A 19,003-nucleotide genomic window follows, 5' to 3' on the forward strand; every position below is an offset into this window, starting at 1 on the left:
AGCTCAATAAAAAGAAAAACAAAAGTATCTGAACATATCCCTTGAAAAAGTAATAAAAGGAAGAAATGTGTTTGCTTAACAGCCTTCTCTGGAAACAATACCTCTGGCACTACTGCTATTACACATCTCCTCTCTCCCAGGACCTCCTACCAAGACAGCAAGAGACCCCAAGAACGTCCCTATATACTCAAAACCAAAACTGCCCCCGCTCACCATGAAACCAAACATTCCTCAGCATAACTTGCTCATACAGTTTCTTCTTTCTTTTACAGGCCTCTGTTGAATGAATGACAAGTTAACTGTTAACATAATCCTCCAGAAAATCATTAACTTCCAACTCTTTTTCCCAACTAAATATTGTAAACATCTTCAGTAACTCCTTAGCCCTTCTTTTGCCCTAAATCATTAATTCTTCAACAGAGGATCAATCTATTCAACTTAACAGACATTTGATAAGCTCACTCAGTACACAAAACATACACTCTAAATGTGCATAGCTGTATGGATTTATAAGTAGAGGTCTTGGTTACTGCCTTCAAGTTGCTTCCACTCTAGCTCAGGAGCTAATATATACCCACATGAACAGACAATAGGTTAGCCACCTATGCTAGAAAGTCAGTCCTGGGTTCAAAATGAGAAACAAGTGCTATACTGGATAGAACACAGCCTCAGGAGGACAAGGTTCCCACTCCAGCTCCATCACTCGCTTGCCACTGTGTGGACAAATCATTCCCTTTCTGAATATGTAGCCTCATCTGTAAAGGGAGATGGTCTTAATGGCACTGAAAGTCCCTTCCACTCTTAACACCTTACAAGTCTCTGAATGGGAAAGACAGTAAGAGCGGTCAGGGCAGATGACTTTTTATTTTACAGGTTTTTTTTTCTCAACTGTTACCAATTATTCTCACAGGACCAAATTTTAGATTCACATGATTTGACACTTCTCTAATAAGTTAGAGTAAGGCTTTTTCTAGTTGTGCTTTCAGAATTGGAGCTCACTTTATTCTACAGAAGACTAAAACATTCTCTTCTTTCATTGTCCTTACTGCGTCTAGGCAAAAACAAGACTAAAATGGGAGGTGAGCCACTCAAGGTAAGAGTACCGTGATTCAGAGACAAGTACACAACACCTAGAAAACAAATGCAAGAACGTGCAGCAACATTTCATTACTGTGACCAGAACAGATACTTTTAACTCATCGCAATACTCATAGACTAGACGTGGCCTCAGAATCTTCGTACACCACTCCGGCAAGCTAAAAGAAATCCTGTCTCTGCCCCTAATGAAGTTCAAAGTCCAGGAGCAACATAGTGGTTGGGAAAGGTGTCTTTCACCAAAATAGTTTCATTGCCTAAGAATCTAACAAAGAGAAAGGAGCTCTGAGAATAAGCAGGGCTTTGGGAACTAACCGCTCGGCACGGATTGGAGGAACAGATAGGGGATTCCACATAAGTATACCAGATTTCAGACAGAAGGAAACAGACAACGCATTTCAAATAAACAGAACAGCTGCCAGAAGGTATGCGCCAACAGACAAAACAGGAAATGCTTTTAATGTTAACAACTTCATATAAGACTGTGATCACTGGTAAAGTATATGTGCAAGAAGAGCCGAGAAATTTTTGAGCGGAGACTTTTCCTACCGGCTGCACACCTTTCTTTTGCCTTCCAGATCCACCATCCATACTCTGCCCTGCTGTGTGCCCTGGGGGCTGGCCTGTAGCGGGCATACCACCAGGTCCCCTGCCCTCTAGCTTTTGACTGGGTTCAGCCCACAGGATGCACAGGGAGGAAAGGGGAGGGCGAAGGAGAGTGAGGTCTGGATATTATCTTCATTCCTTCCACCAAAGGCACCACTACTCTCAAGGCTGCCTTCCTCATATTCTGCCCACTGGGTTCTGGCAAAAGTTTCTTCTTGCCTATTTATGTCTAGGGGTATTAGCTAATAGCCCAGGGTAACAAACTTGCTCCAGTGGTTTCTCTGAGCCCTGTGGTACCTCACTAAATAAACAGTACCTTGATTAAATTCTTTTCAAATGGAGCACGCCATCTGTTTCACTGATAAGCCCTAAAAGGCATGAAAACAGAGCAATTTAAATAGTAGGATACCAACACAGGGATAGACAAACAGATCAAACCAAGAGAACAGCCTCTGGAAAGACATCCTTGCACTAGAATAGAGAATATGATAAAGAGGTATTTGAAATCAGTGGAGAAGGTATAAATTGTTACTAAATGTTATTTGGGCAACCAGACATATAACTGAAAAAGATAAATGAAGGGAAAATCTCTAACTGATACCAAGGATAAAGATTTTAATTTTATTTTTTAAATTAATTAATTAATTAATTTTGGCTTGCACTGGGTCTTCGTTGCTGCACACAGGCTTTCTCTAGTTGCAGAGAGTGGGGGCTACTCTTCGTTGCGGTGCGCAGGCTTCTCATTGAAGTGGCTTCTCTTGTTGCGGAGCATGGGCTCTAGGCGCATGGGCTTCACTAGCTGTGACACGTGGGCTCAGTAGTTGTAGCTTGCAGGCTCTAGAGCACAGGCTCAGTAGTTGTGGCACACAGGCTTAGTTCCTCCGCGGCATGTGGGAACTTCCCGGACCAGGGATCAAACCCGTGTCCCCTGCATTGGCAAGCAGATTCTTAACTGCTGTGCCATCAGGGAAGTCCCAAGATTTTAATTTTAAACCACATAAAATAAAGGGAAAATCCATTAATTTATTAAAGATATTTTTGTTGAATGATTACATTGTGCAGCACTGCTCTGGGAGCGGAACCTGAGCAGTAAACAGGACAAGCCTTTGAAGCATCCATTCTAGAAGGCAAAGACAGCTGCACAAACATGCAGGAAAAGCATCAGTGTGCTGGGCAGAGAATGAAAAGGGGGTGAAAAAGAAAGTGATGACTTTAAACTGGGGAGCCAGTGAAGACCCCTCCGAGGAGGTAACATACTACGTTGGAATGATGAGAAAATGCTGGCCATTAAAAGACAGGGGAAGCATGAGAGTCAAGGGTGAAACAGCTCCCCGATAAGAACGAACTCAGTGTGTCCAGGGAATAGGAAGGTGGTCGCTGTGGCTGGACCAAGGACACATGAGCTATGGAAGGAAAGGTGGGCAGGAGCAGACTGGGAGAGGTTTTGTGGCCAGAGTAAGAAAGCTGGGTTTTATTCCAAGTGTAATGGGAAGCCACTGGAGGGTTTCCAGCAAGGAGCAACATGATCTGGTCTACCTTTTAGAAAGCTATAGAGATGCTCAATATCATTAGTTATTAGGGAAACGCAAATGAAAACTATAGTGAGATACCACTTCACACCTACTACATAGCTAAAAAACTCCAGAAAATCACAAGTGTTGGCAAGGAAGTGGAGAAATTGAAACCTGTGTGTTGCTGGTGGGAATGTAAAATGGTGCAGCCACTGTGGAAAAAAGTTTGGCAGTTCCTCAAAAAGTTAAACATAGAGTTTCTATATGACCTAGTGACGCTACTCTGGGGTATATACTCAAAAGAACATAGGTATTCAAACAAAAACTTATACATGAATGTTCACAGCAGCTATTCACAATAGCCAAAAGGTAGAAACAACTCAAATGTCCATCAACTAATAAATAAATAAATAAATAAATAAAATACAGTATACCCATACAATGGAATATTGGGCCATAAAATGTGCTACAGCATGGTTGAACCTTGAAAACATTATAGTAAGTGAAAGAATCATATTTTATGATTCCATTTATATGAAATATTCAGAATAGGTAAATAAATACACAGAAAGAGAAAGCAGATAACTGGTTGCCTGGGACTGGGCAAAAACAGGAAGGGAGAGAGATAGCTTAATGGGTATAGGGTTTCCTTTGGGGATGATGAAAATGTTTTGGAACTAAATAGAGGAAATGGTTACACTGTGAACATGAATTCCACTAAATTGTACACTTTAAACTGTAAACGTTAAAGTGATTAATTTTATGTTTTAACATAAAACTTTGTTTTAAAATGTTTTAACATTTTCATTAATGTTATGTGAATTTTACCTCAATTAAAGAAAAAAAAAGCTATATAGTTCTTGATTTTCAACACAGCACTGTACTCGATATCCTGAAAATATTTTTGACAACAAAATACCTAAAAATATTGGATACAATATAAAAGTATTTTAATGTGCATGCCTAAACTTTCAAGAAAGCATGAGAAGTCCTCAAAGGCTAAATCCAAATAGGATCCAAAGATATGAGAGGCAATGAAGGCACAAGGGCCCGAAAGGCACCCATCTGTCAATCTCTAATAACCCTGAGAGGCAGGAGACAAAGCTTGGGGCCCAAACAAGGTACTGAGATGCAGCTGGGACATCTGAATGGCTACGACCTATATACGAAATAAGAAATATACATATTGATCTTTGCCCCCCAGTGCTGACAGAGTTCCTAAATCCCTTGGAACTTCCCAGGTGATAGGAGCATCTTTTGTTCGGATGAGGCAACTCTTGATGGGCTCCTGGATGGGGGCTGGTCAACATAAAGACTAAAACATGATTAGAAACTTGGAACTTTTAGCCCTATCCTCCATCCTCCGGATATGGAAGGGAGGCTAGAGATGAGAGTTAACTGATCATGCCTACTTGATGAAGCCTCCATAAAAATCCATAAACTTTGGGGTTCGGAGGGCTTCCAGTTGGTGAACATACCCATGTGCTGGGACAGGGGTGCACCTCAACTCCATAGGGACAGAAGCTTCAGTGTTTGGGACCCTTCTAGACCTCACCCTTTGTACCTCTTCACCTGGCTTTTCATCTGCATCCTCTGTAACATCCTTTAGAATAAACCACTAAATATAAGTAATTGTCTCCTTGAGTTCTGTGAGCCATTCACGCAAATTATCAAACCTGAAGAGAGGGTTGTGGTAACGCCCGGTTTATAGCCTGTTGGTCAGAAGTATGGGAGACTTAAACTTGCAAAGGGCATCTGAAGTGGGGCAGCCTTGTGGGACCAATCCCTTAACCTGTGGGATCTGATGCTAACTCTGGGTACTTAATGTCGGAATTGAATTTAATTTTAAGACACCCAGCTGGCATCAGAAAATCAGTCAGTGTGGGCAAAAAACCCATACATTTGGTGTCAGACGTGCTGGTTGTGAGTAGTACAAAAAACAAAGTTTTCCTTTTGTTATATAAGTTAAAAAGTTAGAAAAAGCAGCTCAGCCCCACAAAGGAAAACGGCAAGGAGAAGGAGAAGCCTCATCTTTAGAGGGAGAGAAGGAAACTACGTATTCTTCCTGAGAATTCTAACAGCCTTTCTGCATTATCATCTCTAGGGATGAGACCCTCTGCCTTCAAAGTTTAAAAAACCTAGTGAGTGTTTTTCTTTTTTCTTCTGATTGCTGAAGTCCCATGTTCTCTTGGAAACCACAAGTTATTTGAAGTCCTTTTTCTCTGGTCTTATTAGTGACACTGGAAGTTCCCTGCTCCTGGAGGTATAGTGCTGGGACAGCAGAAGACAGACTCATGTCCATGTGAGTGCCTAAGGCCCATCCAATCTTACTCTGATTCTGAGGTTACTATAGGCTTCTTCTGAGGAAAGTCACACTGTAAGGGTCTCTTTCTTCTGGGACTGTGTGTACCTCAGTTGGCTGATCCCACCTACATTACTGGACTCTGAATATCCTCACTCTTCTGGTCCCCTGACGGTCTAAGCTCTCCTGTAATCCTTGGAATTTATTCTTATTTTCATATTTTGTCTGTCATTTCAAAGGGGTTTGGGGAAGAGGAGGTAAATTCTTTTAACAAGCTAAAAGAAAAAAAGTGGTTATTAGCTAGTTTGGGGAAAAAACAGTGTCTGTTTCACAGCTATCACAGTGGATTTCAGATACTTTTAGTACTTCTTTACAGATAAACTCTGAATGCCCTGTAATGCTCCTGGGTCCTCAATGCCTCCCACCTTGCCCACTACCCCAACTCTGATGACCCCCCACCAGGCTCATGCTGAAGCCTCCAAAAGCCCCTGCGGTTACATGGGGAAGCTAGGCAGGAAGCCAGCGTTATCTGGGGGCCCTAACTCCACTAATCTGTAGATTTTACAACAGGGGTCCGCAACCCCCAGGCCACAGACCGCTATCGGTCTGTGGCCTGTTAGGAACCGGGCTGCAGAGCAGGAGGTGAGCAGCGGGCAAATAAGCGAAGCTTCATCTGTATTTACAGCCGCTCCCCATCACTCGCAACCCATCGCTCGCGTTACTGCCTGAGCTCCGCCTCCTGTCAGATCAGTGGCGGCGTTAGATTCCATGCGAAGACGAACCCTACTGTGAACTGCGCATGCGAGGGATCTAGGTTGCCTGCTCTGTATGAGAATCTAATGCCTGATGATCTGAGGTGGAGCTGAGGCAGTGATGCTAGCGCAGGTGAGTGGCTGCAAATACAGATTATCATTAGCAGAGAGGTTTGACTGCACAGAGGCCATAATAAATCAACTGCTTGCAGAATCATATCAAAACCCTATCAGTGAGTGGCAAGTGAAAACAATCTCAGGGCTCTCACTGATTCTGCATTATGGTGAGTTGTATAATTATTTCATTATATATTACAATGTAATAATAATAGAAATAAAGTGCACAATAAATGTAATGTGCTTGAATCATCCCGAAACCATCCCCCCGCCAGCCCCAGTCCCCGGAAAAATTGCCTTCCACGAAACCGGTCCCTGGTGCCAAAAACGTTGGGGGCCGCTGGTTTTACACAGCTGTGAGAAAACCTCTGAAAAAGTACAAACTAAAGAATTACTTTATTTCTCCATAGTCTACCTTTGCTGGTTTCATTTTTAGATTCCATCACCTTATTTTAGATTGACCATAGTTGGACAGGATATTGTGATAGAAGAAATATATATTTCGTCTTTATCCCCAGTACCTAGCACAGAGCTTCTAAAACCCTGGGAATTTCCAGAGCAGTAGGATGAGAGAAGCATCTTTCGTTATTGATAAGAAGCCCCTTTCGACCAAGCCTGAGTTTATGCTAATGAGGTGATTCTTGGAGGATGGGGGCTGGCTGCCAGAGGAACCAACCCTGTGATTAGAAGGTTGAAACTTGCAACCTCCAGGAAGGGGAGAGGGACTGGGGGTTGAGTTAGTCACCAGTGGCCAATGATTAAATAAATCATGCCTCTGTAATGGAATCTCTATAAAACCCTAAACTACTGGGTTCAGGGAGCTTCTAGGTGGTGAACACACTCAGATGCTGGGAAGGTGGTGAACTCCAACTCCACAGGGACAGAAGCTCCTGTGCTCAGGACCCTTCCACACCTTGCTGTATGTATTCTTTGTCAACAACGGAAAAATGTCACCTGCCATATCAGTAAACAAAGGATGTTGCAGCCATCAAGCCATCACATTACAGCCTCCCCGACGGTGAGCCCTGAAGGAACTCAAGATAGAAACAGGATGCCCACCATCTAGCAGTCAGCCTCTGCAGCCCCCACCCCCCCAAGAGTGTACCCTGAGGAAAGTGAGGATGAGGAAGCACAGGATGCTGGCCCCAGATAGCTGAGGTGTATATCAAAGGAATGGCTTCAGTGAGCCCAGACTCCTGCATCTGTGCAAACATAGAAAAGCACTAAATTCTTTAACTTGAGATATCTGGTTTTCTTTCAGTAACAGTAATCTTTTGATGTTCCAATTACCTGGTCTTTGTTAAAAAAAACTCCTATATATCCTGGCTCCTCCCTTGCTTCTTCAGAGTAGTACCTTAGAGCTATCTGAGAGGCTGTGTCTTGGGCTTAAGTCTTCAGTTTTGTCCACCGAATAAAACATAATTCAAAACTTTTAAGGACTTCCCTGGTAGTCCAGTGGTTAAGAATCTACCTTCCAATGCAGGAGACGCAGGTTCGATCCCTGATCGGGGAACTCAGATCCCACATGCTGCGGGGCAACTAAACCCACACACCACAACTTAAAGAGCCCACATGCCACAACTACTGAGACCATGCACTCTGGAGCATGCGTGCCACAACTAGAGAAGCCCGCTATGAAAACCCAGCACAGCAAATAAAAAAAAAAACTTTTAGGTTGTACATTTTTTCACTTGACATCTTCATCTGGCTATCATCTGTATCCTTTACAATGAACTGGTAATAGTAAGTAAAGTGTTTCCCTGTATTCCCTGAGCCATCCTAGCAAATTACTGGACCTGAGGAGGGGCTCACGGGGACCCCCGATTTGACTTGAGGCCAAAATGGGACAGAAGTGTGGGCAACCTGGGGACCCACTACTTGTGATTGGCATCTGAAGTGGGGGCAGTCTTGTGGGACTAAGCCTCTTAACATGTGGGGTCTGTGCTATCTCTGGGTAGCTAGTGCCAGAATGATTTAATATGAGGGAAAAAACTTCAGACCTGGTGTCTGAAGTGTTGTGAGTAGAGAAATAGTTTTCTTTTACGAGGTTATTTAGATTACAAGAAAAAGTTCAAATACCTGTCAAAAGAATTTAAAAACAGTGCTCCCCGCACCAGCTCTCTATCTGTTACTAACAAAACGCGTTAAGAGAGAAAAATAAAGTTACACATTCAATAGGCTCCATAAACAAATTGACCTGGAACCATTCAACTTGAATTGGCCATAAGTAGTGTTCTAATGTTGATTTACAGCCCAAGTCTCTTTACTATTCAAGGCAACACACAACCCTAAGCTCTGGCATCAAAACAGCAACCAGCAAATCAGCATTATCCTTGCAAAACGCAACCAAACATCTGTACCCAAAGACTTGGACACAAAAAGGCATTTCAGTGCACTCCACGATGGCATCAAATAAAACTGGATGCACATATTTGAATGGGATGTTTCAGTGTACATTTTACTGAAGGATTGATTGTTTGCCACAGATGGATAAAAACATGAGAGAAAAATCCTATCACTTCATTTGAGAGCTCTGAAAGGCTGGGAAGACTGTGTGGAACTAGGAATATTGCCATGTCCATTTTTGAAAAATATTATCTGCCACATACCCTTTTATTTTGATATTTACTTTTTAAATTTTAGTTTAACATGCTTGTTAACATCATGAGTCACAGAATTTATATCTGTGAATACCTTTGATTGTGGATTTTTTAAAAGGGATTACTACACAGGAACTCTATGATTAATTTTCATTTTAATCTCCTCATAACTTGGATGTATAAATGAAGAGCTAAGCTCTTATCTTGGCTCTTCATTTTATATATATATAGAAACTAAGTCCAATGATAGTAAATGACTTGCCCAAGGCCAGGAACCATAAGAATCATTAGCAAAATGATATAACGTTCCTAAGGAAAATATCTTAAAAATAATATACTTAAAACCACTGATCCAAAATACTGATTTATTTCTCAATGCATATTACTCTGATGTTCTATAAGATATTAACAGATACTTAGCAACTAGAGATTCTTTAGTCAAAAAGTCTGTAAATTTTGGGTTAAAGACTCTTTGCACAGATGCAAAAACCCTCAACAAAATATTAGCAAACCAAATCCAACAACACATGAAAAGGATCATATACCATGATCAAGTTGGATTCATCCCAGGCTCACAAGGATGGTTCAACATATGCAAATCAGTCAATGTGATACACCACATCAACAAAAAACAAGACAAAAACCACATGATCATCTCAACAGATGCAGAAAAAGCATTTGATAAAATTCAGCATCCATTCATGATAAAAACTCTTGCCAAAGCGTGTAGAGAGGGAACATATCTCAACATTATGAAAGCCATTTTATGACAAACCCACAGCCAACATAATACTAAATGGTGAAAAGCTGAAAGCTTTCCCAATAAATTCTGGAACAAGACTAGGATGCCTACTCTCACCACTTCTATTCAACACAGTACTGGAAGTCACAGCAAGAGCAATCAGACAGAAAAAAAGAAATAAAATGTATCCAAATTGCAAGAGAAAAGGTAAAACTGTCATTATATGTGGACAATAGGATATCTATATAGAAAACCCTAAAGACTCCACACAAAAATTATTAAAACTGATAAATGAATTCAGCAAGGTAGCAGTATACAAGATTAATACACAGAAATCTGTTGCATTTCTTTCACTAACAATGAAATATCAGAAAGGGAAAGTAAAAAAAAATACTGTTTAAAATTGCATCAAAAAAAAAAAAAAAAAAACAACCTAGGAATAAGCCTAACCAAGGAGATGAAAGACTTATATGCTGAGAACTATAAAACACTGATAAAAGAAATCGAAGATGATTCAAGGAAATGGAAAGATATCACATGTTCTTGGATTGGAAGAATTAATATAGTTAAAGTGGCCATACTACTCAAAGCAATCCACAGATTTAATGTGATCCCTATCAAATTACCCATAACATTTTTCACAAAATTAGAATAACCCTAAAATTTATACAGAACACAAGAGACACAGAATTGCCAAAGCGATCCTGAGGAAAAAGAACAAAGCTGGAGGCATAACCATTGGAGACTTCAGACAATACTACAGAGCGACAGTAACTGAAACAGACATATAGATAAGTGGAACTGAATAAGAGAGCCCAGAAATAAACCCACGGTCACACCTAAATAGGTCACACCACACCTACAGTCAGGTAATCTTTGACAAAGGAGGCAAGAATATACAATGGAGAAAAGACAGTCTCTTCAGCAAGTGGTGCTGGGAAAGTTGGACAGTCACATGTAAATCAATGAAGTTAGAACACTCCCTCACACCATAAACAAAAATAAGCTCAAAACGGCTTAAAGACTCAAACATAAGACATGACACCATAAAACTCCTAGCAGAGAACACAAGCAAAACAGTCTCTGATGTAAATTGTAGCAATGTTTTCTTAGGTCAGTCTCCCAAGGCAATAGAAATAAACAAATGAGACCTAATCGAACTTACAAGCTTTTGCACAGAAAAGTAAACCATAAACAAAACAAAAAAACAACCTACAGACCGGGAGAAAATCTTTGCAAACAATGTGACCGACAAGGGCTTAATTTCCAAAATATACAAAACAGCTCATACAACTCAATAACAAAAAAACAAACAACACAGTCAAAAGACATACATTTGGCCAACAGGCACATGAAAAGATGCTCAACATTGCTAATTATTAGAGAAATGCAAATCAAAGCTACAATGAGGTATCATCTCACACTGGTCAGAATTGCCACCACCAAAAAATCTACAAATAATAAATACTGGAGAGGGTATGGAGAAAATAGAACCCTCCTACACTGTTGGTGGGAATGTAAACTGATACAGCCACTACGGAAAAACAGTATGGAGGTTCCTTCCAAAACTAAAAACAGAGTAACCATATGACCCAGCAATCCCACTCCTGGACATATATCCAGAAAAGATGAAAGATCTAATTCAAAAAGATACACACCCCAATGTTCATAGCGGCACTATTTATAACACCCATGACATGGAAGCAACCTAAGTGTCCATCAACAAATGAATGGATAAAGAAGATGTGGTATATACATATATACACAATGGAATACTACTCAGCCAAAAAAAAGAATGAAACAATGCCATTTGCAGCAACCTAGAGATGATCATACTAAGTGAAGTAAGTCAGACAGAGAAAGACAAATATTATATGATATCACTCACATGTGCAATCTAAAAAATAGTCCAAATGAACTTATTTACAAAACAGAAACAGACTCACAGACGTAGAAAACAAAGGGGAAGGGGTTGGGGGAGGGATAAATTAGGATGATATATAAAATATATCTACCATATATAAAATAGATAATAAGGATTTACTGTATAGCACAGGGGACTATATTCAATATCTTGTAATAACCTATAATGGAAAAGAATCAAATAAAAGAATATAGATATATACATATATATGTATTGATATAACCGAATCACTTTGCTCTACACCTGAAACTAACACAACATTGTAAATCAACTATACTTCAATAAAAAAAGACTCTCAGAGCTTTTACTATACTAATGAACTTTTTGACCCTCCAAGAGGAGAAATACAGTAAACAATAGGTTTTGGAACTTATTTGACCACAGATGTCATATTCCCTACATAGTATACAACATAAGACCAGTAGGAAATGTTGTCTTAAATTGTTTCCAAGAGTTGTGTCTTGCTTCCCCCAGAATTTGTCATCTCAATGTTCACCAGAGGACTCTTTCTAAAGTTTTATCTGGTTATGCAGTCCTTCAGCTTATATCCCTTTAATGGCTTCCTTCTGCCACCTGGGTTAAGCCCACTCAGGCATGGCATATCAAGTCTGCAATAACCTGTGCAGACCAGATCTTGCCACCCTTCTCCTGGAACCTGATGCTCCCAAGCTGTGGTTTAAAACCCTCTGTGCACCTGAGGGATACCACAAACTCAAATCCACTGATAGTGGGTAGGAGGTGGCAAGGGGTTCCTTGAGGGGTGTGTCTGATTCCCTTGTGGTCTCTGGAGGTAGGCTTGCATAGATATAACTTGAGAAATGACCTGTGTTTTTCTTTTTTTTTTAAATCGTTTAAAAATGTAAAACCCATTCTGAGTTCACAGACAACTGAAGCCTGCATATAACCCACTGGCCACAGCATGCTGACCCCTGGACTAGAGGAAAGCACAATCCAGGACACTCAAGACTGCCCACAACGAGTACTGCCACAGAACATGGAAGGAAATGAAGGATGCTCCATGACTAGAGACCGTGGAAGCCAGAAGAAGACAGTATGAGGGGCAGCTAACAAACAGCTGAGGTACAGTAGTGAGACAACTGGACAAGGCAACCTGTGCTCACGCCTCTCTCCCCATGTGAGACCAGACAGCTGAGGCAGGAGCGTCTGTGTCTAGGTGGGAGCAATGCTTGGGAAAGAGACATAGGGTACTGTTTCCAGTTGCTGGTAGCAACCAGGAAAAATAGGAAGCATATAACTTAGAAGACCAGCTACCAATATAACCCACCCAGCATCATCCCGTGCCAATGCTACGTACTCTGAAAACAGCAGCAAACACAGAAATACTCAGAAATAGTACTAAGAACAAGCTGCAGTAACAGTGTTCTCCACTTGGCATGGGCAAGGTGGGTCACAGAAATGCAGACGAGCTGTCAGGGATCTCACACAAAAATAAGCTCACTATCACCAGTCTATCCAGATACTTGAGAAGTGAAATGAAAGAGGTGATGAACAAAAGAACTTGTACCCAAGGAAAGAGAATCCACAGAGCAAATGGAAAAGCACCTTTAAAAATAATTACTATCCTTAGAAAGACAAAAGGGGAAAGTATATCCATGAAAGAACTATTATAAAAATTGAAATAAATTTTTAAAATAAAAAAATGTTGAAATACAACATTCATTAGGAGGGCCGAATAGAGAATCTGATGTTCACATTTAAGAGAAATAATACATAAAATTGAGAAGCTTTGCTAGAACTACAGCATAAAAGAAGGAAGAAACAAAACGTTTATAAAAGTTGAGATAAGAAAAATATAACTGAAAGTTCCATCATCTAAATAATGTTCCATACAAAGATAGAAAGAATACTAGAAAAGAAATATCTGAAATAAGAGCTGAGAATTTCCCAGAAGTAAAATACACTTAAGCTGACAGGGCAAGAGGCCTATCAAGTATTGATACTAAGCAGGTTAAGTAAGGCGAATACACACATGCACATACATGCACACGTATCCCTAGACACAGTATAGTGAAATTTCAGAAGCATTAAAGAGAAATCACAAATACAATCAGAAAAACAGATTATAAAACAAAGGTGCAAGAATACATAATATGATACTTCTCAATAGCACCACTGGGTGCAAGAACAATGGAGCAGTATCTTTGAAGGACTTAAGGAAAATAATTCTGTACCTAGGCCAAATTGCGAGCCCTTAACGTGGCAGCCAAAAGACATCTTTGAACACGTAAACACTCAAAGTTTACCACTAGTAACAATTTAAGGAGATAGCAGTTAAATACAGGTGGTAATGTTGAAAAAGGACATTTTTACATCACTGATTGTTTCCCAAACAAGTAATAATCAAGAAAAATGTTATTTATTAACAACCGAAGGACTTAAAGGAAAGATAACAACAACATGAGAAGTGGGGAGTGGAATCAGAGAAAAGTAAAAATATAAGTTTCTTAACTTTGGGGGGAAGAAAAAGATTTAGAAACTGACTTTTTTCCTCTAACTGCTTCTAAAATAATGTGTTAAAGTGTGTGTTAAAACTTAAAATTGATGGGCTTCCCTGGTGGCGCAGTGGTTGAGAGTCCACCTGCCGATGCAGGGGACACGGGTTCACGCCCCGGTCCGGGAAGATCCCACATGCTGTGGAGCAGCTGGGCCTGTGAGCCATGGCCGCTGAGCCTGCGCGTCCGGAGCCTGTGCTCCATGACGGGAGGGGCCACAAGAGTGAGAGGCCCACGTACCACAAAAAAAAAAAAAAACTTAAAATTGAAAATTAGAACAAACCATTAGAGGGGAAAAGTGCACTGGATGTATAGACACAGAAGAGGATCTCGGAGGGCCCCCACTCCAGTCATAATGAGCTGCCCGTGTCCTTCACATGCCCATACACATCCAAATGCACTGTCCACTTGCTCCTCCACAGCGTCGGCACTGCCTCCACCTAAACCTTTCCAAAAACTCTCACCTTTCTCCGTGCCCCCACCCCTGAACCCACAGTATGATAAATACATTTCTATTATAGCATCAATACTTTATTAAACTTGTTATTTACAAAACACTCTTGCTCACTAGACCTAAGTTCCTTAAGGACTAGGACAGCCTCCTCATTTCTATATCCTTTAACACATTATAGTTACTCATTATGTTTGCTGAATAGATAGGTAACTTTTACACACTGAAAACAATTAGAGGTTAGTAGAGGCTGTATATGGCTAGACTATGAATGATTAAATGATGTTAAATTATTTATTGCAAGAGGGTAAGTACCACGTCTAAGTTACCACGGCATTTCTGATAAAGTCATCCTTGCAGCTTCTTGTTAAGTTTAAAAATCAAGTAAACATGCTGGAGCATGGACTAGTCAATATTACGGTGCCTTCCATCTCCAAGGCTCTAAGTTTAGAGAATAACTTTCAGGGACTGCTTGTCCCTGAAATCATACTACACCTGCAGAAGCTCTGTGTCTTCATGGTTTTCAGACCCAGGAATATTCTCCATCAATATGGCAGACATCACTCTCACATTCATTTTCACCATATCCAATTCACTGCGCAGTTTTCCAATCTGTCGAGAGCAACACAATCACCAGTAAGTGTGACACAAAGAATGGCTACCTTGTTTCTTGCTTGCAGAGAAAACACTTTTGTAAAATTTAATATTTTCAAATTTATACAAATGTACATATAATTATTTTACAAATGTACAATCTGTCACCTTCTAAAAGGTCTTGAGAGCTCTTGTAATAGATTTAAAACTATGCTCTAGGAAAGTTAATGAAGGGAAAAAGTCAGATTGGAACCAATATGGAGAAGGGAGAAGGTAACCATATCAGCAACCTGAAGAAAATGGCAAATGTTAGTCTGGGTTTCTTAGAAACAAATGGGAGAGAAAAAAGTGGATGTTTTAGAGTCCCACGGTATTAGAGAGGGAAGAATCAAGAGAGAAACACTTTTTTTTCTTCCTGGATTAAATTCTAAGAGGAATTAATCACATGGATTGTTATATAATACCGAATAATAATAATATAAAGTCTTAAATGACAGTTCCCTTATAGCAGGACAGAAATGAGCTTCATTTAATAATTGCTTGTCTAAGCATTAGATAAACAGATATAGACAAACAAGTAAATGTAATTCAGTTGGCACAGTTAATAATAGTAATAAGATGACCACTTACTGAGCTCTCTGGAATGGCATACAGACAGTCCTATCAGGAGCAACAGGAATCAACTTACACAAGATCCATCCCACAGCCAAGCCTCCACAAAGCCACAAAAGCCACTCGACGAGCACAACTGTTAAAAGCTCAGGCTTTTAGAATCAGGCAGAATCCATGGGATTAATTCCACTTAGAGTTGAACCATCATAACTTATACAGTGTCACTAAGCTTCAGTCCCCTCCTCTGTAAAATGAGGTTAAAATGTACCTCTACCTTATGATAATATGGCAGCTATACGATATGATAATATATATGATAATAATATGATAATATAGTTTGTTTATTAAAGAATAAACAAACTATATATAAAGTACTTAGAACTTGGAAAAAGTCATCAATAAATACAGTCATTGCTGTTGTTACCTGTTCTGGGACCAATATAATAGTGGAGCTCTTGGAAACTACAGAACAAAGAGCTGGTGCAGTAGGAACAGATGGTGGTGGATTTGGTGAGATCTGAGGAGTCTATCAACATGAAATATAGAAATGTTATTATTTAAATTAACTCAGCCATTCCAAGTCCAGTTTGCCCATTCAGATGACTCAGTCACTAGGGAGAGTTAGCCCTCAGGACAAAGCCTTCACAAAGATCAGACTTTTGGTATACACCTGAATTGCTTTTTCTACCAAGGCAGGACTCATCAATATGCAGAAGGGAAGAATTACTGTTTTTACATTATGGAAATCATAGGAAGTTAGGAGATGAATTATAATCAGTCACCACAAGTGTTCTAAGTTCAAAACCTTGAAAGTTGCTTGCAAACTTGAGAATGAATACATGTGAACATTGCGAAACTCTTCTATGGGCACAGTATTAATAAACAAATCTATTATATGAATACCTATAATAGAGACCCCTGCCTGTCTAGCACCAATCTTTTCTTTTGAAAACTGCCCCTCTTCTGCTCTACCTAAATAATTTCTATATGGAGCAACCCCATTCTTATATGACCTTAGTTAATTTGTGCAGAAAAGGAAAACTGACCTAGGTTGGTTCAATGAGGCCCTTCTCTGAAATTTTGGACGTGGAATGTGAAAAAGCTAAGGCTATAATATGAAAATTTGGGAGCTATGTTGTTTACCATGTGGAAAAACCTAGTCTGCAATGAGAAAGAAGAACGAAGCTGATGATCAAAGGAAGGTAGACAAGTAACAAGGCATTTGAATTCTTGGTTCTCTGTTCAAAGATCCAGCTAACACCACCCTTCTTGCGGCTTGTATTCTATGAGGTATCACAGTATCCTTCTAACAGATTAATCCTTTAGGTGAAGCTAGGTGGAGCTAGGGTGGTCCCTTTCAAAGAGAAAAGACCCATGCACTACACTGTCTTACTCTACACAGGTCAAAGAACGGCCTCCTACCTCTTGTCTGGCTGTTTCAGCCACTGCATCTGATGGAGGAAACTGAACACCTTTCTTAAGGAGGTCCAGGTACACTTCTTTCACTTCACTTACATCCACAGCTCCTGGAAAACCCTGCGACCATGTCTGAATTCAAGAGATGGAAAGTTCCAGAGATAAATAAGCAGCAAAACAAACTTTTGTGAAAGTCTCTCCTAAACTGGTAACAGAAATTGAGAGACTGACAATTATGTACCTTACTCAGAAAAAGAAAGCTACTTTTGAATGTACATTTTTAGAGACTAGAATAATCATATATATATATAAAAAACATCTTTATTGGAGTATAATTGCTTTACAATGGTGTGTTAGTTTCTGCTTTATAACAAAGTGAATCAGTTATACATATACATATGTTCCCATACCTCCTACCTCTTGTGTCTCCCTCCCTCCCATCCTCCCTATCCCACCCCTCTAGGTGGTCACAAAGCACTGAGCTGATCTCCCTGTGCTATGCAGCTGCTTCCCACTAGCTATCTATTTTACATTTGGTATTATATATTAGTCCATGCCACTCTCTCACTTTGTCCCAGCTTACCCTTCCCCCTCCCCATGTCCTCAAGTCCATTCTCTAATAGGTCTGTGTCTTTATTTTTGGCGGTACGCGGGCCTTTCACTGTTGTGGCCTCTCCCGTTGCGGAGCACAGGCTCCGGACGCACAGGCTCAGCGGCCATGGCTCACGGGCCTAGCCGCTCCGTGGCATGTGGGATCTTCCCAGACCGGGGCACGAACCCATGTCCCCTGCATTGGCAGGCGGACTCTCAACCACTGCGCCACCTGGGAAGTCCACCCCTAGGTTCTTCATGACCTTTTTTTTTTTTCTTAGATTCCATATATATGTGTTAGCATACAGTATTTGTTTTTCTCTTTCTGACTTACTTCACTGTGTATGACAGACTCTAGGTCCATCCACCTCACTACAAATAACTCAATTTTGTTTCTTTTTATGGCTGAGTAATATTCCATTGTATATATGTGCCACATCTTCTTTATCCAGTCATCTGTCAATGGACACTTAGGTTGCTTCCATGTCCTGGCTATTGTAAATAGGGCTGCAATGAACATTGTGGTACATGACTCTTTTTGAATTATGGTTTTCTCAGGGTATACGCCCAGTAGTGGGATGGAACCTCCATACTGTTCTCCACAGCGGCTGTATGAATTTACATTCCCACCAACAGTGCAAGAGGGTTCCCTTTTCTCCACACCCTCTCCATTGTGTGTGTGTGTGTGTGTGTGTGTGTGTGTGTGTGTATTTTTTTTTTTTTTTGTGGTACGTGGGCATCTCACTGTTGTGGCCTCTCCCGTTGCAGAGCACAGGCTCCGGACGCGCAGGCTCAGCGGCCATGGCTCACGGGCCCAGCCACCCCACGGCATGTGGGATCTTCCCGGACCGGGGCACGAACCCGCGTCCCCTGCATCGGCAGGCGGACTCTCAACCACTGCGCCACCAGGGAAGTCCTGTTTGTATATTTTTTTATGATGGCCATTAGAATAATATATTTTTAATCGTCAAACTGCCATGCCTCAACAATTTAATGAAACTCTGGAATAGATACTATTGTTTGTTTTTTGCTATACTAAATCTAGAATTAACAGATTCTAAAACAGCATCAGTAGCTCTTTTGCCAAATAACTCTGAAAGCAGTGAGTTATCTACCCTAGAACATAGTTTCCACACCTGCAAAATGAATGTACACGTCACTCTCTCTCCTATCTGAT

At 40.5% G+C, this 19,003-nt stretch overlaps 1 protein-coding gene across 2 annotated transcripts in view; it reads right to left on the reverse strand.

Annotated features, from left to right (window-relative positions):
- TOM1L1 (target of myb1 like 1 membrane trafficking protein) overlaps window positions 1-19,003 on the reverse strand; it is a 52,722-nt gene that overhangs the window by 23,665 nt on the left and 10,054 nt on the right. Inside the window, exons 5-7 of one of the 2 annotated variants that reach the window (XM_065896664.1) lie at window positions 17,242-17,367; window positions 16,244-16,336; window positions 15,109-15,225 (exon numbers count right to left, since the gene is read on the reverse strand). In XM_065896664.1, the coding sequence (XP_065752736.1) occupies window positions 15,109-15,225; window positions 16,244-16,336; window positions 17,242-17,367 (336 nt within the window). Of the gene's footprint in view, window positions 1-15,108; window positions 15,226-16,243; window positions 16,346-17,241; window positions 17,368-19,003 lie in introns of both variants that reach the window. The other variant, XM_065896665.1, reaches the window with a different exon arrangement.

The sequence above is a fragment of the Phocoena phocoena genome, chromosome 19 (genome assembly GCF_963924675.1).
Source record: "Phocoena phocoena chromosome 19, mPhoPho1.1, whole genome shotgun sequence".
In the NCBI taxonomy this organism is placed as follows: Eukaryota; Metazoa; Chordata; class Mammalia; order Artiodactyla; family Phocoenidae; genus Phocoena; species Phocoena phocoena.